This window comes from Anolis carolinensis, chromosome 3, assembly GCF_035594765.1.
Source record: "Anolis carolinensis isolate JA03-04 chromosome 3, rAnoCar3.1.pri, whole genome shotgun sequence".
NCBI classification, from domain to species: Eukaryota; Metazoa; Chordata; class Lepidosauria; order Squamata; family Dactyloidae; genus Anolis; species Anolis carolinensis.
This window is the reverse complement of record NC_085843.1, coordinates 22,873,364-22,895,806: the sequence shown is the minus strand read 5'-3', so window position 1 is coordinate 22,895,806 and position 22,443 is coordinate 22,873,364. Positions and strand designations below refer to the sequence as shown.

Below are 22,443 nucleotides of genomic sequence, written 5' to 3'. Positions count from 1 at the left end.
TGTTTATAAATACACATCATCAGTGGCAGTAAACAGAAACATGCTATAAGTGAATAAATCCAATCATGATGTGAAGAGTGGATAGGGCGCATTTTTTTTTCCTCTCATCGAATAGGGTAAAGTAAAGGTAAAGGTTTTCCCCTGACATTAACCCCAGTTGTGTCCGACTCTGGGGATTGGTGCTTATCTCCATTTCTAAGCCAAAGAGCCAGCGTAGTCCGTAGACACCTAATACTATAACTAAAATCATCCACTGAAGCTAAATGGGAATCAAGACAGATACAGTGCAACCACTATATATATGAAGGAATGCATCCCTGAACTTACTGCAAATATCAGAATCCACAGGTAGTAGGAAACTCTATTGAGATGAACAATTTCCAGTCCAAACATGCTATTGAGTTATGCTGGAGGACCTGGAGAATCTTAGAGAGGATACCTCTCTAGTCAATTGCTAGGTCCTCCAGTATGACTGATAGTAACGTCTATTAAAACATATAATTGAATAACACTGGAGAACCATATTCTTTCAGATGCAGGTAAGTGAAACCATGGACATTGGTTCTGGAGATACAGGAGTAATAGCGTAAAAGGCCAAGGCACAGAGTGGAGCTTTCCAAATTGTGTGCTGTGACACATTAGTGTGCCAGCTGCAGTGTGTCGGCATGTCGCTCAAATGTAAGGAGACATGACAAAAATCTTGGAAATCTATATTAGTATCTTAAAAATCATATATTTTAAAAATATATAAATGAAAAGTTTTCATGAGATGTGTTGTGTCCCTCCCCATACATATCATTATTACAATGTATATATGTCCATTCTTTTTATGGGTTTCTAATCAAACTGATTTTATTTGTGTTAGAAATGAATTGAGGGCACCGTTATCATGTATTTAAAAACACAAACAAAGTTAAAAACTTGGCATAATACTACATGTCCTTTGACCAGATGCTGGCCACTTGGAGTGCCTCTGGTGTCGCTGTAAGAAGGTCCTCCACTGTGCATGTGGCAGGGCTCAGTAGGTGGTCTGCGGTTTGCTCTTCTCCACACCCACATGTCGTGGACTCCACTTCATGGCCCCATTTCTTAAGATTAGCTCTGCATCTCCTGGTGCCAGAGCACAGTCTGTTCAGCACCTTCCAAGTCACCCAGTCCTTTGTGTGCTCAGGAGAGAGTCTCTCATTCGGTATCAGCCACTGATTGAGACTCCAGGTTTTAGCCTGCTACTTTTGGACTTGCTGAGGTGTTCCTGTGAGTATCCCTGTAGACCTTAGAAAGCTATTTCTTGATTTAAGGCACTGGCATGCTGGCTAATATCCAAACAGGATGGGTCGGAGATGTCACTGCCTTGGCTCTTTCATTATTGGCTGCTACTTCCCAGCGGATGTCAGGTGGTGCAATATCAGCTAAATAGTAACATTTCTCCTCTGATAATGCAGCATGTCTCATTAAGAACCACATCCATTGTTTTAACGTGGTGAGATGTACTGCACACTGGGCATGCATATTCAGCAGCAGAGTAGCAAAGCGCAAGGGCAGATGTCTTCACTGTGTCTGGTTGTGAACCCCAGGTTATGCCAATTAGCTTTTATATATTATTTCTAGTATCCACTTTTTGCTTGACATTCAAGTCAGGGCATGGTCCAGGGTAACTCCCAGGTATTTTGGTGTGCTGCAATGCTTCAGTGGGATTTCTTCCCAGGTAATCCTCAGAGCTCGAGATACTTGTCTGTATTTAAGATGAAAAGCACAAATCTGCCTTTTAATTGGATTGGGAATCAGCTGGTTTTCCCTGTAATAGGCAGTAAGAGCACCTAATGCTTCGGTGAACCTAAGTTCAATCATTTCAAAGCTCCCTACTTGAGCGGTGATGGCACAATCATCAGCATAGATGAAACTCTGTCCCTTATGGCAGTGGCTGATCATTTGTGTAAATGGGTTCCTGCGAGTTTTCCAGGCTGTATGGCCGTGTTCCAGAAGCATTTTCTCCTGATGTTTCGCCCACATCTATGGCAGGCATCCTCAGAAGTTGTTCAACAGGTTGACTTCTAACAAGGTCATGCTTGTCTTGACTAGTGGTTTTCAAAAGGTGGTCTCCACATGCCCGTGGGAATTCACATTTACCAAAAGGATGTGACATCACTTTTTTTTCCTTTTCAATAAGCTTATGATTGCCATTTATTTCCAAAGGGATATGTGCCTAAAAGACTGGGTGCAGATATTACAGTAGAGTCTCACTTATCCAACGTTCTGGATTATCCAATGCATTTTTGTAGTCAATGTTTTCAATACATCGTGATATTTTGGTGCTAAATTGGTAAATACAGTAATTACTACATGGTATTACTGCATATTGAACTACTTTTTCTGTCAAATTTGTTGTATAACATGATGTTTTGGTGCTTAATTTGTAAAATCATAACCTAATTTGACGTTTAATAGGTTTTTCCTTAATCCCTCCTTATTATCCAAGGTATTCACTTATCCAACATTCTGCTGGCCCGTTTATGTTGGATAAGTGAGACTCTACTGTATTGATAATAATATTATAATGTAATACAATATAATACTAATAATAATACAATATAATAATATTAATTATATATTATATATTAAATGTAATATTATTAATAATATTACTGTATAGTGGTATAGTACAATATAGTAATATATAATGCTAATATTGTGCTTTGCTAATAATATAATATATTGTAAGTACAGTAGAGTCTCACTTATCCAACATAAACGGGCTGGCAGAACGTTGGATAAGCGAATACGTTGGATAACAAGGAGAGATTAAGGAGAAGCCTATTAAACACCACATTAGGTTATGATTTTACAAATTAAGCACCAAAACATCATGTTATATAACAAATTTGACAGAAAAGGTAGTTCAATATGCAGTAATGCTATGTAGTAATTACTGTATTTACGAATTTAGCACCAAAATATCATGATGTATTGAAAACACTGACTACAAAAATGCGTTGGATAATCCAGAACGTTGGATAAGTGAATGTTGGATAAGTGAGACTCTACTGTACATACAACTTGTAAACTGCTCTGAGTCCCCTTCGGGATGAGAGTGGGTGGGGTATAAATGTAGTAAACAAACAAACAAACAAATAATTGTTGTTGGGGGCTTTTTTGCACTACAAATAAGACATGTGCAGTGTGCATAGGAATTTGTTGGGGGTTTTTTTAATGATAATTCGGCCCCTCAACAGTCTGAGGGACCTTGAACCGGCCCTCCACTTAAAAAGTTTGAGGACCCCTGCTCTACTCTACCGATCTGTTTTCTTCCTGTTTCTTTGCCTTCTTTGTTGTTTTGCTGAAACGCAGGAAACTTTTGTTGTGGGTGGAGAGATGCCCTAAAATGCCAGGGCTAGAGACGAAGGGCCAATGGGATGCCCCGGGAGGCCTCTCCTCTCCTCTGCTCCTCGCCCGCCCTTCCTCTTCCTCTCCGTCACGTGGGAAAAGAGCCCGGGTTCGCTCGCTCGCTCGCTCCCCGCGCGCCTCGTTACGCACCGCGGAGAAGCCCTGGGTTGCGCCTCTCCCCTTCCCCGTCTCCACTCCTTTTTTCTCCCGATTTGGGAAGCCGCCTTCGAGCCTCCCTCTCCCCCCGGAGGACACCATGAAGCCGCTGCTTCTGCCCCTTCGGCTCGCCCTCCTCGCCTCCCTCGCCCTCCAGTTGGGTAAGTCTTTGCTGAGCAAACGCTTCCTCGCCCAACAACAGGCGCAAAACAAAAACATAACAAAAAGAGTTTTTTTTTCTTTCTGCCCGCCTTGCTCCGATATTTTGGAATGCATGCCTCACTGATGCTGTTGAAAGTGGATATTTTCTTTCACTTTCAAAGTATTCACACTCTTCCCACTGCAAGCTGGAAGGGATGCAAACTTGGAAGAAAGAACACACGTGTTGCCGAAGGCTTTCATGGCCGGAATCACTTGGGTTTCTGTGAGTTTTCAGGACTGTATGGTCATGTCCCAGTCCCAGAAGCATTCTTTCCTGACGTTTCGCCCACATCTATGGCAGGCATCCTCAGAGGTTGTGAAGTACAGTAGAATCTCACTTATCCAACGTTCTGGATTATCCAACGCATTTTTGTAGTCAATGTTTTCAGTGCATTGTGATATTTTGGTGCTAAATTCGTAAATACAGTAATTACAGCATAACATTACTGCGTATTGAACTACCTTTTCTGTCAAATTTGTTGTATAACATGATGTTTTGGTCCTTAATTTGTAAAATCATAACCTAATTTGATGTTTAATAGGCTTTTCCTTAATCCCTCCTTATTATCCAACATATTCGCTTATCCAACATTCTGCTGGCCCGTTTATGTTGGATAAGTGAGACTCTAAGGAGCCCCAGTGGCAAAGTGTGTTAAAGCACTGAACTGGAGACTGAAAGGTCCCAGGTTCAAACCCCGGGAGCGGCGGGAGCAGCCGCTGTTAGCTCCAGCTCCTGCCAACCTAGCAGTTCGAAAACATGCCAATGTGAGTAGATCAATAGGTACCGCTCCGGTGGAAAGGTAACTGCGCTCCATGCAGTCATGCCGGCCACATGACCTTGGAGGTGTCTACGGACAATCCTTTACCTTTTTAGAATGTTGGATAAGCGAATATGTTGGATAATGAGGGATTAAGGAAAAGCCTATTGAACATCAAATTAGGTTATGATTTTGCAAATGATGCACCAAAACATCATGTTATACAACAAATTTGACAGAAAAAGTAGTTCATTACACATTAATACTATGTAGTAATTACGGTATTTATGAATTTAGCACCAAAATATCACAATGCATTGAAAACATTGACTACAAAAATGTGTTGGATAATCCAGAACATTGGATAAGTAAGACTCTACTGTATATTGGAAACTAAGCAAAGAAGGTTTATATATCAGTGGAAGGATTAAATGCTAATCAAGGTGATTAATTGAAACATTCACACTTGCCTCCGATAGACAAGAGTTCTTTCTCCCACCCTGGACCTTCCACAGATATATAAACCCCAACTTTTCATGGGCAGGGAAGGCTATGACTTTGTAAAACTACAACTCCCATGATTCCATAGCAGGTAATTCTACAGTCCATGCGATGCGCCTTTGGAAGGATGCAGCTTGGTAAGAACTGCACTTTGGGCAGAAGTTGCTAGCATGGACTAAAACTCCCATAATCCACCAACTCTGCTGTTGGAAGATTCTGGTTGGTAAGGTTTTCCACTTCTGCATTTAGATCAGTTGTGTTGAACCCTAAGTCTTTCAATTTCAGTGTTCTCCGCAGTCCCTGACTGAGTCCATCAACACAGAATGAATATAATTTGGGTTTCTGTGAGTTTTCCCGGGCTGACTCCTTTGTTGGGAGGTGTTAGCTGGTTCTTTCCTGTCTAGAAATCCCCCGTTTTCTGTGCATTGTTATTTATTCGCTGCCCTGATTTTAGAGAGTTTTTTTTAAAAATACTGGTAGCCTTTTCATAGTTTTCTCCTTTCTGTTGAAATTGTCCACATGCTTGGACCAGAAATGCTGGACCACTCTTAACAATCACCATGTCAGACTACACAAAGAAGCCATTGAAATCCACAAGCATGTGGACAATTTCAACAAAAAGGTGGAAAATATGAAAATGACAAAATCTGGCTACCCGTATTTTAAAAAACTCTAAAATCAGGACAGTAAATATAGAAAAACACTAAGAGAACAGGGGAATTTCAGACAGGAAACTATTAGGGCCAGCAAAGACCTCCCAACAAAGGAAGTTACAAGGCTATGAAGCTGCAAGGCTGTTCAATGCTAATCAAGGTGGCCAGTTGCAACATTCACACTGGCCTCCAACAGACAAGAGTTCTGTCTCCCACCATGGACATTCCACAGATATATAAACCCCACTTGCATAGTTTCCACAACCTCTGAGGATGCCTGCCAATAGATGTGGACAATGTCAGGAGAGAATGCTTCTGGAACATGGCCATACAGCCCGGAAAACTCACAGCTACGCAGTGATTCTGGCCATGAAAGCCTTCGAAGACACATTGGATATAATTTGACATGACTTTAACTACCATGGCTCAATGCTGTGGAATCATGGCAGTTGTCGTTTGGTGAACCACCAGCATTATTTGTCAGAGACATGACAATTAAAGTGGTGCCAAATTATATTAATTCTACAGTGCTGATGTGTCCTTGGACTCAAATGTGCACAATCCCCCAGCATGGCTAATTGAAAACATGGCTGTCAGATCTGTGGATATGAGGGTCATGCTGTAGTCATATCCCTTTTGGTACATATTCAGATATGGATGCTTTTGCTTATGTACCATGGCCAAAATATTATCAGTAGTCCCAAGGAATTATGAAGTTCGCAGAAGGATGAAAGGATCTCTGGAAATGAGATAATAAATGTCTCAGGGAAACTACAAAATATAGAATCATACAATAATAGAGTTGAAAGAGACCACATGGGCCATCCAGCCTCTGTTTATCTAAGGAATGGGCATTTTAACTGGTCATGAAATGGTGATTTCCCATTGGGGAGGGAGAAAAAGAAAACTGCAGGAAAATGGAATGGAAAAAGGCATGGCTGGGTGGAACAGAGAATAGGAACATTGTGCTTTTTTTGTTAGTTAGTTTTTAGTGGTCCCACTTGTTTTGCTTTGTTAACTTTTGTTGTAAAGCTGAGGGACCATTGTGTGAACATGGCCTTAAGTTTACAGAAGCAAATGTTGTTTTGTACTTGTTGCAAAACAAGTCTGAGGCATATTGAATCTCACCAGTTTGTTCCGAGTTGGGGCGTCCGTGCTGCATATTTATTAAACATGCCGCCAGTCATAAACAGTGAAGTTTCTTTTTTTGAAGCGCAGTAACATAAAAATAAAGGATTGTTACATTCTGGTGCCTCTGGGGAGGAGGTTTGAAGTGGCAATTCCAGCAAACAGTTCTTATTAAATCAAAGCAAAGGGCAGAGTTTGTACACAAAGTTGGTCATACTGGGGAATAATGTGACTTGGAAGCAAACCCCTTCAGTTCTCAGAATCATATCCATTTTTGTGCCAAAAGTAATCTTCCTTAGCCTCATGGCTTCCCAAATAGGCTGGACTACACTACCCATCAAAATTACAACTCCAATGATTCCATAGCATTTGATCATGGCAATGAAAGTTATCTCAAACTGCATTAATTCTATAGTGCAGATGCACCCTAGGGCATGTAGCACCTGATTCAAACTACAGGAAAGGAGATTCCACTGAAATATTAGGAAGAGCCTCCTTAGGCAATGGTTCTCAACCTGGGGTCCCCAGATGTTTTTGGCCTACAACTCCCAGAAATCCAGCCAGCTTACCAGCTGTTAGGATTTCTGGGAGTTGAAGGCCAAAAACATCTGGGGACCCCAAGTTGAGAACCACTGCCTTAAGGTAAGAGTTGTTCAATAGTCATGGGAGTCTCCTCTTTTGAAGGTTTTTAATCAGAGAACAGATGACCATCTGTCTGGACTGCCTTGATAGTGTTTTCCTGTGTTCCAGGTAGTTCGGTTGGATCATCTTTTTGATTTCCTCCAACTCTGTCATTCTAGACTGGGTGCAAACTAGAGCACATAGGTGGATCAAGCTAGGGAATAATTTGAACTAAATTATAACTCACAATCATGAGCCCCTTGATTTGAATTTTGAAAGGAAAGTCTTAGCAGATAAGAAGAGGGGAAGGGTCCATGTAATTTTCCTTGCATCCCTGCTCAGAAATAAAACATCATTGATCTGTGAGCTTCTTTGGTAGGAAATGTAGTGAATTTACACAACAATAAGTTATAGTTGTTTGAACTCTGGCTTGTGCATCCTAGCAACCTTGTTGACTATTGAACCTTGTTTTGTTTTTACCATGGCACACTCTTATTCTGAACTTGAATCTCGCTTTGTTTTTCATGTGTCCATCTCTAAAGAGATGCTTACAAAATGAAAAGAAGCAGACCAAAAATGAGGAAAAACAAATTGTGATTTGGATAGTTATCTGCAGAACAAATCAGGACTAAAAGCACACACCAAGGTTAATGTAACCTATGGCTTACCTTCAGATGCAGTCTAGGAACGCAAAGGACCACTGCTTCTCAGTTATACTTGACCCAAGCCTGAAGGCATTAAAGGCACCAGGACCCATCTGATCTTGGACGCTAAGCAGGATCAGTCTGGGTTAGTCCTTACATGAGAGACTGCATATGAATATTAGACGCTGGGGTTTATGTTTCAGCGCAAAATCATCTCTTGAGTATGTATTGCCCAGGAAAACCCTATGAAATTAATGGGTTGCCATGTGTTGATGGCAGCTTGAAGGCACATACATACACATGCTTAATGTACCCGTTGATGAATTCATTTTTGGTTCCATTGCTACCAGTTGTGTCAAGATACAAGCATCCATGAAGTCACTGGAAGGATAATTAATTTGCCAAAACTAATTATCCTTACTCTGAAGAGGTTTCTAAGAAATTAGCCTTTCCCAATTCCAGAGAATTTATTTTGCAGTAGAGTGCATGACACTACTAAGCACACTAGCTAGAAAATGTTTACTGTGTGGTCTAAGAAAATGGCTTCTGCTTTATGTTCTTTCTCTTTTAGCAATAAACCCTTTGAAGAAATTGTGTAAAATTCTAACATGTACTGGAATGCACTACAGCTGAGGTTTATTCATAGCAAGGTCATGGGCACTATTGCTCTGGATTATTTTGCAGCTTTACAATATTTTACGGTTTATTTAGGAAACTGAAACACCTCCTAGATGTAAATATAACTTTCATACCTGTGTCTGAGCTGATTTATGGCCTAACCCTAAGGATCAAGTTATATTTTGTACAGCTTGTAGGCATGTATTTCCAGGGGCACAGCCATGTTAGTCTCTTGCGGCAAAACAAAAAAGTCCTGCTGCATCTGTTGAAGTATGCTGTAGTCTTTGGACATTGACTGAGGGTGCATCTACCCTGTTTCCCCTAAAATAAGACATCCCCAAAAAATAAGACCTAGTAGAGGTTTTGCTGAATTGCTAAATATAAGGCCTCCCCCGAAAGTAAGACCTAGTAACATTTTTGTTTGGAAGCATGCCCGCTGAACAGAACACCAGAGCTTGCAGGATCAGTAAATGTACGTGCCATAAAGTGTTGTACATGGAAATATTGGTAGTAACAAGAAATTCTTGATAGGATTCACAGTTTGCTTATGCTGGTTTGTGATAACAACTACTGTACAGTATATAATGTTCATTTTTTGTTCAACAATAAATGTGAATTCTTCATGGAAAAATAAGACATCCCCTGAAAATAAGACCTAGAGCATCTTTGGGAGCAAAAATTAATATTGTAGAATTAATGCATCTTGACCCACTTTAACTGCTGTGGCTTCACAGGAGTTGTAGTTTTGCAAGGTATCTAACCTTCTCTGCCAAAGTGTATTGATGCCAAACTACAAATCCCAGGTCCCATAGCATTGGTCAAACTGCATTAATTCTACAGTGTAGATGTGCTCTAAGATTCTAATTTTCAACTCCAGTGGGAATTTTTGACTTGTTAGAACTAATTTCATCTCTGGTGAAGCTTATTATGTATGCCTTCTGCTACAATTTGACCATAGTTATTACAGATTAATATACATTTGTTATTTAAAAAGGTGTTGGAGTTAAACAATAGAAAATAAAAGGATATGAGTCAGAAATTTGGTGTACTGACTCTACTCTCTTGTTTGCAGATAATTTATAATAACATTGTGCAATAAGATCAATTCTACTAGCTGAACCCTCTCCAGAAGACTTGTCTTTAAAATTACAGTAATCAGTTTGCTTCATAAGGTAGAAAGTCATCAGGGCATAGTTTGTTCTCTAATGGTGGAAATTCCTGAATTGAAGCAAGAGAGGAAAGTAACAGGGAGAGATTTTCAAAATACCATAAATATTACAAAAGATACCTGAAGAGCTTCAGAGGTATTTCAGTAAGATGGCTTAGAAATTGAGTTTAAGATCTTGCAATTTTCATGTGTCCTGAAGCAATTGAACACTGATCCCTTGGTGGAATTCTGGAATAAAGATAACAGACAGTATGAAGGCATTGTATGAGAGTGCATTACAGGAAGGTGGGGTAGTTTTGAATTATGTCTGAGAATGTGGAGGAGGGCGGGTTTCTTGTAATTTTGGACCTGCAGAAAAGATCAGCTCATGTGCAGCTTTTCTGTAGTGACAAAATAACTTGTTAAATCTCTATTTAACTGTGTTTTTAAAACCAACGTGCTGCTATAGCGTGAATCTAGCAGTTGTGCTTCCTTTATTTTGTACTTGCAGGTTCTGGGCAAAATAATTGTCCTTCTATTCTTAAAAAAAACTCAGAGCTGCTCCCCCCCCCCCCCCCGCCCCAAGACAAAAATGTTGCAAACACAATACATAAATGCCCAAAATCTCAAATACTCAAACCATCAGAAGAAAGGCAGTGAAAAGGCAAAGGAATGGCCAGATAGGCACGAAAAAAATGTTCCCTAACTTAGTTGCCAAACAGCAAAGATACCTGTGAGTTGTACTTGTTGATTTCCTTTCTTACACAACCTCTTCGTATCTCTTTATCTTAAATTCATCTTTTCTTTTCCTGTTCTGTTTTTGGGTCAGCTTCATTACTGAACATTTTTGGCAGCTGTTCAGATATACTGTTTTGTGCAGAGTTGTGGTACAGAAATTGTGTGTAGTTGATTCTTGGAACACTAGCAGATTGATATCATTTGTGGTGAATCAGTAGACTTTTTCTCTTTAAGCTACGATTTCCGGTGATACCCGAACCAGGAGGTTAAACACAGAGATAGAGAAAGTGTTGCAGTTCCAAGTGCTGATGGACATTGACTCGTAAATCTCCACTGCTGGCAAAGGCTCACTCAGTACATCAATACCAGAAGAGCTAGATGCTTTGAGTACTGCTTGCAGACCAAAATATAAAACTAGAATGTGATTCACTTCCTAGTTCAGATATCATTGCAAAGGAGATATTCCTTGAAGCTAAAATTACAAAAGGAAGGTCAAGGAGAGGACATGAAGACACGAGGCTCACATTTGGCACTGTTAAAGTTGGCCTACTAAGTGATTATTTGTTTGGCTGAAATTGATGACCAGGCTGCACTAACATAGTTGAGATGAAGCAGATAAGTAAGTCAGATGTCACTGAGATCTACTCCAAAGAAAGTTTGCACAAGGTCTCTTTCACACTGCACAATTAAAGCATTTTGATACCATTTTAATTTCCATAGCTTTATTCTGGAATATGTCATTTGGTAAGATGGTAGAGTCATCTGGCAGGAAAGTCTTAAGTACCATCACAAAACTACAAATCCCAAGATTCCATGGGATGTAGGCATAAAAAGTACAGTATGACTCCCATTATCTACAGATTGGATATCCATGTTTTCACTTATGAATGTGCCAAAAAAATATTCCCCTCTGGGAGTATAGGCTTCTCTAAGTCTTCCAGTGCAGTTCAATAATATGCTTCTGGTCCAAGTATAGTCAAAATACAGGCTCACTGTTACCCACAGTTTCAGCTCTTCACAGGGGTTCTTGGAACATAACCTCACAAATATGGAGGTCGTACTGTAGTATCAAATTATTATAATTGTACAGTGTGAAAGAAACCTTAGATTGCATAGTTATGGTGAAAGACCAATCAAAAAGCATACACACCTTCCAAAAGTAACTTGGTTGCACATAATAGAACTGATTCCATTCCAGACAGTATTGTCATCAAAGGCATTGTGCATGGCGGTGTAGAAATCCCATTCAGATTTAAGCACAGCTTCTCAACTAAGTCACGAAGATGTTCTAGGATGAAAGCATGCGACTGTCATTCTTTCAATCAGATCCCTTGATGTTGGTTACTTCAAATCTAAGCTAGTGGAGATAAGTATGGATACTTCAGGTTTCACTAATATTTCACAATGTAGAAGTAATACAGAAAAGAGTCATTTTTAGCAGAACTTGAAAATGTACTTATGTGTGTGGTAGCTGGGAAAACCTTGGGAGTTGTAGTCCAAAAAAAGTTCTTATTTCCTACTCTGATTTTTAGCCCCACTGACTTCATTTCTTCTCCTCAATTGGGTGAGTGTTATTCAGGAGACATCTCCAATTAGCAGTGGATAGCTGAGTGCAGAAAAACAGTGTGACCCCTGTATCCAGGGCAACTCTTGGCATAAACATAACTTACGATGTTTGAAATGTTTATGGAGATCTCAAATAGCTCTGTAGAAATTATTAGGAGCATCAAGACTTAGACTTTTGAAAGGGGAAAGCCATGCTAATATGTAACAGTTATATTTGTGTGTTGTTTCAGTAAAATCTGATGAAAAGATTTCAGAGACCCCCACCCCTCTTCATTCACATTCTTCAATAACAGGTAAGTCACTACTTAGCCTGCTGTTTCCTTCCCATCCCATTGTCTCCAGGCACAACCTGTATATGTATTAATACAAACTTGTAGAATAATAATTAATAACTATCTTATAAAGCTTTAAAAAAAAAAGCCTACCTTGAAATTCAAATTATCCAGACTTTTTAAAAAGCTTTTTTGAGGCTCAATTTTAAAACTACCCATGATGACAGGGTAACCTGGCTTGTTATTTAACTCCTTGCTTAATGTGTTTTCAGTGCAGATCTTGAGATGGTTTTGTGCTGCAGTTCCCAACAGGCAGATTTTGGATTTTTTTTTAACTTTCAAGCTCTGGTTTGTTCCTAAGTGGTAATGAGCTGTAAACACAAAATTTGGCAATTTGGGACTTCTGGTTCTATATACTTTACCATTAAGCAAAATCTCCAGCAGTTTGCTCTGTGACATAGAGATGGCCTCTCTAAATTTCTCCTTTCCCTGTTAAAATCAAGCCACCATCCCTCCTTGTGATTGTGGCATGTCTAAGATTACATTTCCTATTACCATCTCCTACTCTTGAATTTGGACTACCCCATGGCTTAGCAGAAGTGACTACAGTCCTGGATTTGGTTAGCTAGTCAGCTTCTGTATTGCTTTAGTCTTTTTCAGCCTTAGATAAATCACAGAAGATGCCAAGACAATTCGGTTGGCTAGAAGAAAGATCTGTATTTGTGCAATATTTTGTAGTCCAATTAAAAAAGTTGTCAAAATGTTTATAGCTTTTACATTATTAGATCTCTTCAGTGGAACTTAAGTAGACAGGGGGAAAGCGGAAGAGGGGAAATGGGCTGTCTTGGGGTTAAAATCCTGAAGTCTGCATACCCAGAATAGGTTGCGGGCAAGTTAAGCCTAGCCCCAATGATTTTTGGGAGAAGAAACAGAACGTGCTCGAGCCCCTGTTTTTTCAAATCCATTCTCTTTGATCTGCTCTATGAAGGACACATCTCATTAGATCACCTCTGTATGAAATGATGCCTTGCAACATTCCTTTACTACCTATTTCATTCATGTGAATGTTTCTGAATATTTATTGGTTACATTTATATTCTGTCTTTCTACAAGTAAACCTAAGGTATAGGGGTTCTCTACAGTGAGATAGGCTACACTAAAAAAGATTGGCCAGAGGTCGCCCATGAGTTTCATGACTGAATGAATTTGGCTCCTTGGTCCTAATCCAACCCAATAAGCCCCCTGATATGCCAGCTCCACCGCCTGACAATTCAGAGTGCTGACTTTAGCCTATAAAGCCCTAAATTGTTCCAGCCCAGCTTGCTTATCAAAATCTATTTCCCTCTATGATCTACCTCGGATGCTAAGATCTTCAGGGGTGGCCCTGCTTTCGATCCCACCTTCTCAGGTGAGGTTGGTGGGGACGAGAAACAGGGCCTTCTCAGTGGTGGCTCCTTGACTGTGGAACTCCCTCCCCAGCGAGATTAGATCAGCCCCCTTCCTCCTGACCTTCAGGAAAAAGCTAAAAATGTGGCTTTGGGTCCAAACCTTTGGTCAGTAAATTTGAACAGTGCAATAAGAAATTATGAAATTAACACAATAACAAATGGAACGGCCCTGGAATATGACTTGGATTACTGATTTTAACTGATGTTTTAATGTTGATATCTTTGTTATTGTTTGGTTTTTAATGTGTTGTTTATTTACTGATAATGTATATGTGTGGCATCAAATTGTTTCCTTTGTAAGGTCGCTCTGAGTCCCCTTTGGGGTGAGAAGGGTGGGGTATAAGTGTGGTAAATAAATAAATAAGCCAGGGGTTTTCAAACCAAGGACTACAGGCCAGATGCAGCCCTCCAAGGTCATTTACCCGGTCCCCCTTCTAAACTTTAGAGTTAGGTTCATTCTGAGTCTGAAACGACTTGAAAGAACTCAAGAGTAACAACCCTAATTAACTTGACTATCTCATCAGCCAAAAGCAGGCCCACCCTTCCCATTAATATGCATATGTACATACATAAGCTGTCCCCAGATCACACTTTGTCCCTTCTCATTATCCTGTGTTCCTTCCCTCCTCTAAACCTCCCCTTTGTTCTTGTTTGAATCAGTTCATTTCTCTATGATAGATATACATTCACAATATCTCTCCCACCCTTTTAGCAGTCCTATTGAGATCACAATCCATACATCAGGAAATCCTTCGTTTCCCCTCCTCTCCTCCCCATAGGCCTATTGCTAAGAAGTAGTAGTCCTATGTACCTTCAAGTCTCCTGTTGACATGTGACAACCTCATGCATTTCCAAGTGTTTTCTTAAGCAGTGGTACTCAGAGATAGTTTACCATCTCCTTTCTGAATGTAGCCTATAGCACCCGATGTTGCAGTATTCCATGGTGATCTCCCTTCCAAGCACCAACCAGGATCAACTCTGTTTGGCTTTGAGATCAGTCAGAGTAATGCTCAGTAGAGTGGATGGCGGTAGGTTAAATTGGGGGGAAAACATCATGGATGATGCATTTGGTATGCATCAAAAAACAAATTAAGCTCCTTTCCAATGTGTTCTTTGGACCTACCTTCCTGCCAGGAGTTAAGAATAAGACTTGACATAAATCTCTTGTTGCAAATCACCAAGATTTTCCTCTGTTTAATACTCAGTGAAAAATCACAATAGATCCCTGCTTTGTTGTTAGTAGAAAAAGCATAATTAATGTTATGATGCATTTGATCATAACCTTGCAATAACCTTGGCTTATGCCAAGGGTCAAATAAACATGCAGAAATGGAGAGAAGAAGAGAGAGACCATCATGTGATGGTCTCTCTCTTCTTCTCTCCATTTCTGCATGTTTATTTGACCCTTGGCATAAGCTAAGGTTATTGCATTATGAGCAAAAGGGGGGTGTTGATTGTTTGGCTTGCTTTGACAAACAGTTATTATTTATTTTGTTGATCAGTGTCCAAACATATATCTCCGATTTTTCCATTTGGATATACAACAAAGAGATCGAAGGCAAAAGGAAACCACACATAAGTGTTTCATCGTGGATTAATTATCTGCTTGGAAGGAGCCACAGTCAGGCAGAGTGCCACACGCAAGTCAGAGCAAGTCATGGTGTGGTTGATCATTCCTTTCCCTTTTTCCAGCAAAACTAGTTGACTTCTCTTTCAGAGTCATTTTGTGTTCATATTTCCCTATTTTTTATTTACCTTTGTCTCTGAGAACAGCTCAGCACTCTGGGTGAGATCATAAATGGTCTCGTGCAGATTTAAAGTGTTGTTTTTAAAAACATGTTTTGATTTTATGCTACTGTTCTTAAAATCCACACTAGGGAGCTGGGTGTGGTTAGCTTAGATAAGGTTAAGAAGGGGACATGATAGCCACGATTTCCTTATATAAAATGGCAAAGTCAGCATTTCCTTTGGGGATTTATTTTGAGGGCAGAGGTCATGGATGGCTGAATTCATGGATACTGAAACTGCAGATATGGAGGGCTGACTGTATAGTGGAGTGGAAATCACACACAGAGTAGAGGCAGAGACTATTATTTGAAGGTCCTCAACTCCTTCACAGAAATATGATTTTTGCTACTTAAAAAAAGAAAGGAGTGCTTTTCCTGATTCTCAAGATATAGCAGGTCCTTTGCTTTGGTATGAAGGGGCTGTGTCTTTGTCATCCTCACTGGTTGCAATTTTATTGGGTTGCTGTGAGTTTTCCGGGCTGTATGGCCATGTTCCAGAAGCATTCTCTCCTGACATTTTGCCCCCATCTATGGCAGGCATCCTCAGGTATTGTGAGGTCTGTTGGAAACTAGGCAAGTGGGGTTTATATAGCTGTGAAATGTCCAGGTTGGGAGAAAGAACTCCTGTCTGTTTGAAGCATGTGTAAATGTTGTAATTGATCACCTTGATTAGCATTGAATGGCCTTGCAGATTCAAAGCCTGGCTGCTTTCTACCTGGGGGAATCCTTTGTTGAGAGATGTTATCTGATGTAAACAAAAAGTATGGCAGCCCAAAATGTATCATGATAAACCTAGGATTTTCTTTCAGGGAAGCAGAAACTAGTCTTATGGCGCTCCAAAACCAATTTTCTTTGTATGTAACAGTAACATCTACAGGTCTGTTTCGTGTGAGGTATCTGTTCAAGCTTAGAAAACCTATGTTAAAGGACCACAACTCTCAAAATGTCTTGCCCAGCAAGGCTACTGGCTCATACAGGGTTGGAAGTTCTGGGAATTGCAAGGCAAAATAATGAGTTGTGGGTTTAACTTTTTAAAAAAGTATTGAAATCATTCATGAAATAAAACTCAGTCAAGTCTGTCCTCTTTTGGAGAGTTGGTTTATCTGCCTTGAAACTCTGGTTGGCAAATGTATTTCATGTGTTCCTGTATTTTATCCATGCTTTGCAAAGGAGCTGACTTTCCTACTTGGGACAAGGTGAGTACTTCAGTGAAAAAGCCCTGTGGTGTTTCAGTATTAAGCAATACTGGTTTGAACTACATTTGGGAAGCCATTAAATAAGTGCTTCTTTCAAAAGACCGGTGGACATGATGAAACTTGTTTGGGGATGCATGCAGTTTCATTTCTGAAACCACAGCTGTTTTGTTTACAATGTTCTCCACAACTTCCTTTTTTAAAATTAAAAAGCTGGTGCAAAATGCACTAGAGTTGCATTTTTGCAGCAGCTTTTTAGTGTCGATGCCTCCATTTCAACTGTAATTACTATTTTCCAATTGCAAATGAAGATTGTGGTTTAACATTGCTTTTCCAGATTGAAACAAACATTCCTATGTTAGTGACAACTATTGTGAAGTGTATAACAACATTTACATGTGAAAAATTCTTTTAAAAAACATGGTGTCTGTCAGTGATGAAATAGGGTATATCTACACTGCTGTTTGACACCACTTTGATTGCCATGGCTCAATTCTTTGAAGGCATGGGAGTTGCAGTTTTACAAGGTTCTTTGGCTTTCTCTGACAAAGAGTGCGGGTTCCTCATCGAACTGCACATACCAGGATTACAAAGCATTGAGCCATGACAGTTAAAGTAATATCAAACTACATTAATTTCACAGTGTAGATGCAACCTTCATTTGCATACCTCAGTTAACAAAGCCTTTGGCAAAGAAGTTCCCTTTTACAAAGTGTTTTTTAAGTCCTTGGGCGCCAATTCTCACCTTGTCCTCTTAAAAATAATAAATAATAATAATACAACTTTATTTATACCCCATCACTCTCTCCCAATAGGGATTCAGAGCTGCTTACAAAATAGCACACGATGGTGTCATACAACACATACAATACATCAATAACTCTTGTGTAGCTGGAGGTTTTTTAGCAGCATTCGGCACTGGGAGAACAGTAAAAGAAGACTGACTGAAGAAATGTAGACCTTTTGTGTCTACAATAAATCATGCAATACATGAGTTGTGGAAACTAGATTTGCTCTAGCCAATTCTACTTTTGCTGTGCATGCATAACTAGAACACTCAAAATAAACAGGCAGCAGATCAAAATCCCTTACTGAGCATGAAAGACTGGCAAGGCAGAGAGAAAAGGAGAAAGCATATAGGTTTCCATATCCGAGTGGGGATTCAAACCCTAATCTCCAAAGTCATCATCCACTGATCAAACCATTCCACCATGCTGACTCTTTGTAGGCCTTCAAATGGAAGTTTTATGTAAACCACAAAATGAGACTATAAGAACTTACAAGTCCCTGCTGTGTGTTTGTCAAGTAGCACGAGGTAATAATCTGCTAGCTTTCTTCTTGCATAGTTTTTCTCCAAGCCTCTTATGTTTGATATCAGGGAGTGCTTTTTTATTTCAATAATGAAGCTGTGTTATTTTCCATCTTCATCAATAAATCTACATTTGATATGCATGTAATCCCACCTCATGCCTTCTTTTTCTCCTTGGTACAAATTTGACAGGGGCCAAAAAAGATGGGGAGGTATATGAGACTAAGCTTGGTTTGCCAAGGATGAAACAGAGAATGGAATGTAGCTTCACAGGTTCTAGCTGACACCTTACTTTTTCTCATCTTTGAAACTGATTATGTTAAGTGCAGGGCTCCCCCCTCCCCCCCCCATCTTAAATGCCAATCAGCAGTTTTATATGTAGATATCAGAGGGAGTAAGCACATGTCAGATCACAAGATGCATTTTAATGTGAAACTGCCTAGTTCAGACTTTCTGGAACAGTGCATGAAGTGAAACACAGAACTTTGCAGTTTTCTGAAGTTTCAAGGGTGGTTTATTGGTATTAAAGGAATAAAATAAGCCACCTTGAGTCCCCTCGGGTGAGAAAGGCGGGGTAAAAAAATGCTGTAAATAAAATGAACACATTAATGAAAATAACATGCAGATCTTCATTATATTTGGGAGATTTTCATACAGAGTTGTATGAGATAAAAATGTTTATCTCATACATAAAAATGCATATAATAGGAGAAATGTATGTAAACCTCTGAATCCTGTGAGGAGTTTTAAAAGTTCAGAAACCGGAACCACTAGAACAGGTTTTAGTTTGAAAAATGTGAAACTGAAACTAAAATATTTATCCATGGTTTCTGACGCCTCTAGTGCAAAACATATTCCTTCTTGGGTTATGCAGGACATTCCAATACCATTCCATTACCTCAACTTTGTTGAGGTTAGGACACACAACCCCTCAAAAGTCCTTGCAAATAAAAAGTGCAATATTTTTAACCTGAGAACATCTCTCTAGGGCTTCCAGTGCGACTCTAGCCAACTTTTGCTGGAGTCTTAATGGGGATTTTTAAGGTGGTGTTCTCCCTAGGAATGTCCAGGTCCTCCAACACAACTTAGAATCATACAATCAGAGAGTTAGAAGAAACCTCATGGGCCATCCAGTCCAACCCCTGCCAAGAAGCAAGAAAATCGCATTCAAAATACCCCCAACAGATGGCATCCAGCCTCTGCTTAAAAGCCTCCAAAGAAGGAGCTTCCACCATACTCTGGGGCAGAGAATTCCACTGCTGAACATTATCTCACAGTTGAGAAGTTCTTCCTAATGTTCAGGTGGAATCTCCTTTCCTGTAGTTTGAAGCCATTGTTCCGCTTCCTAGTCTCCAGGGCAGAAGAAAACAAGCTTGCTCCCTATGACTTCCCCTCACTTTTTTATATATGGCCATCATGTCTTCTGTCAGCCTTCTCTTCTGCAGGCTAAGCATGCCCAGCTCTTTAAGCTGTTCCTCATAGGGCTTGTTCTCCAGCGCCTTGATCATTTGAGTCACCCTTCAATGGAAGTTGATCATAGAATTGATCAATAGATTCCTAAAGAGTCCATATTGATCAAATCCGCAAATATGGAGGACAAATGAGAATACCAAGTAGGTACAATCTCCTAAGTGTAACTTAGGGCCACATCAGTTGTCAGGATGACAGGCTATATTTATAGAGCACTTTACAGCATTGTCTATAAAACAGAGATGGGGAAATTGGCTGCCTTGGTGAAGCTTGAACTGTAGCGCCCTTAATCTCTAGCTATAGGTATTGTTTGGCTTGGGCTGAAAGATGTTGCAGGCTGACAACGTCTGGCAAAATAAATGTTCTCTACACCTGGTCTTATCCTTATGAACCTGTAAGGCAGATCGGGCATTAGCATCTTCATATAACTTGCCAATTCTTTAAGGTAATCTGAAGAGATTTCTGCTTTGAGGAGATGGTAGCTAATTTTTGGAACTTTCCTAGCAATGGTGCCCTGGTTCCAAGTGTCTGCACTTGACACATATCTTCTGATTTTTAAGAAGCAGGACATTTGATATATTCCTGTATAATGCTGTTCAAACATTTGCTGCTTTATAGAGGTTTTGTTGCAAAACAAGGGATGTATAACTCCTTTAAATTCCCGTACTTCACTAACTTGTATTGTTATTTTTCTGAAATATCTGTGTTGCACAATTCTTTTTCCTATGTGCTACAGAGTAATGTGTAATTTGTTGTGTAATGTTGACAGGTCCTTCGAATTCAACAAGCATTGCTACTTCCAAGCCCACTCCGCCTGCAGCGAACGCCACAGCTGCCCCTTCTGTGATTTCTAATTCCACAGCCAAACCCACAACTGTTGCCAAGACCACTGCGACCTCCAAACCCACATCTCCTCCCAAAGAAGTCTCTACTGAAGCTGTCAAACCCACACCAGCGAAGCCTAATGTGACCGTGGTCACAACTCCGAAGCCAGTATTGCCTTCTGTAACTGTGACAGGTATGTTCTGATCTTTCCTTTCCTATTGAGTTCAAAAATGTTATTATGTGTCGTTATTTGAATTATATTCGCTTTGTGCCAGTCTATTTGGAAGTTCAGTTTGATACTGTTTTGTGTGGTTTGTTTTTAAAGAATAGTAGGGAAAAAACCCCTCAAAATTACAACACTGGTTGCATTTCCCAGATCCAAAATCCTTGGGACCAGGACTGTTTGAGATTTCAGTTTTTGAAATACATGTATTTGCATATCTTGGAGATGGACCATGATGCATTTACACCTTATATACATACACTGAAGGTCGTTTTATACAATAATTTAAATAATTATGTATATTAAACAAAATATATGTACATCAAACCCTCAGAAAACTAAGGTGTCATTGGCTCAGCCATATGTATGGGAAGTTTTGGATTTTGGAGCAGGCAAATGACTTCAGACCAGTGTTTTCTGAGTAAGATTCTGTCAGAAGGGATTTGCCACTTTTTGTTTGAGGCTGAAAGAGTATGACTGGCTTAATAGAGATTAGAAGCCTGGTCTCCTAGTGTCCTAGTCCAACACCATGCTGGTTCTCATGCGTTCACTGCTCATGGGCAGAAATCCTGTTGCTCAGTTCCAACTAGAAGCTTTAAATCAATTGTATTTACCAAGGTTGACTTACCATTCAATGGATTTTCTTTAAATAGTATTGACCACTTATGCAGTTGCACATTCTTGAATGGCATGCAGCTATTTAGCTGTGCCTTCAAAGTACTACTTGGTTCCCTGGGAACGGAGAACTAGCCCATGTATATTCCGTAGTATAGAAAGGGGCAAGAAAAAGATGGACAGTTGATTACACAGTGTCAGTATGCAACAGAAGGTGTGGTGCAACCACTATCTATCTATATGGGTGTAGGTTTAGATTCCACATTCATTTTTGAGTTGGCGTTTTACACGTGCCCGGAAAGAGACTTAATAGAAAACTTCATTGTTGTTTAAAAGGCACTATACGAGCAAAATTGTGAGGGGGAAAAAACACACAAACAATCAATTGCGGTCAAGAGCCAAGTATCCCAATACTTGCTCAAGGATTACAGAGGTCAACGTAAATAAAGATTTCACCAGCCTCCAACTTAGAGGGTTGAAACTGTTTCTTTGAAAAGAAGCAACTAGTAGATCCCCATGTATAAATGAGATGGGAAGTATCTTCTAACAGCCATCTAAGATGTACTGGAACTTGTGTACCCCATAGAGAGAGAAAATAATAAGATTTTGGAAGATACTTTTAGAACTGATTGAACTCCCAAACCAAAGTATAGTAAGGTAAGAATGCCCTTAAAACTGTCTGGGCTACTACAAAGTTAAAAGGATGTTAATGAGTTCAATTTTTAAAAAAATAGTCTGATCTGAACTGACTCAGTGTTTTTCTGCCAGTACTCTCAAGCATAATACAGGCTTTTTGTAGAAGGGAATTAAATGAGCTGAGTTTTGTTGAATGTGCTGGAAGATATACACTACAACAGAAATGTATTGATGTATGTTTGTGTGTCTTTTAGTAACTCCAAAAGCTGCTGCCGCTCAAGCATCACCATCAGGTTTCAGTGCTGCCAGCTTTATAGGAGGCATTCTGCTGACATTAGGACTTCTGGCGATTGGCTACGTTGGATGCAAAACCTACCATGCGAAAAGGGGTGTTCAATATCGGACCATGTAAGTTGGTGTGGGTGGTTCTTTGCTGACAGATACCATAAACACAAAGGCAATATACTATCATCTGTATCATCCTCATCATCACCACCACTCCCACTAAATACATGTCTCCACCACCTGAACTAGATAGAACTATGATTGACAA

General features: G+C 39.8%; 1 protein-coding gene across 1 annotated transcript in view; it reads left to right on the top strand.

The window, feature by feature from the left end:
* Positions 1-3,350: 3,350 nt before the first annotated feature.
* tmem123 (transmembrane protein 123) overlaps positions 3,351-22,443 on the top strand; it is a 31,214-nt gene continuing 12,121 nt past the window's right edge. Inside the window, exons 1-4 of the mRNA XM_008108054.3 lie at positions 3,351-3,698; positions 12,343-12,405; positions 20,361-20,609; positions 22,145-22,298. Of these exons, the coding sequence (XP_008106261.3) occupies positions 3,380-3,698; positions 12,343-12,405; positions 20,361-20,609; positions 22,145-22,298 (785 nt within the window). The 5' untranslated portion in view covers positions 3,351-3,379. The remainder of the gene's footprint in view (positions 3,699-12,342; positions 12,406-20,360; positions 20,610-22,144; positions 22,299-22,443) is intronic.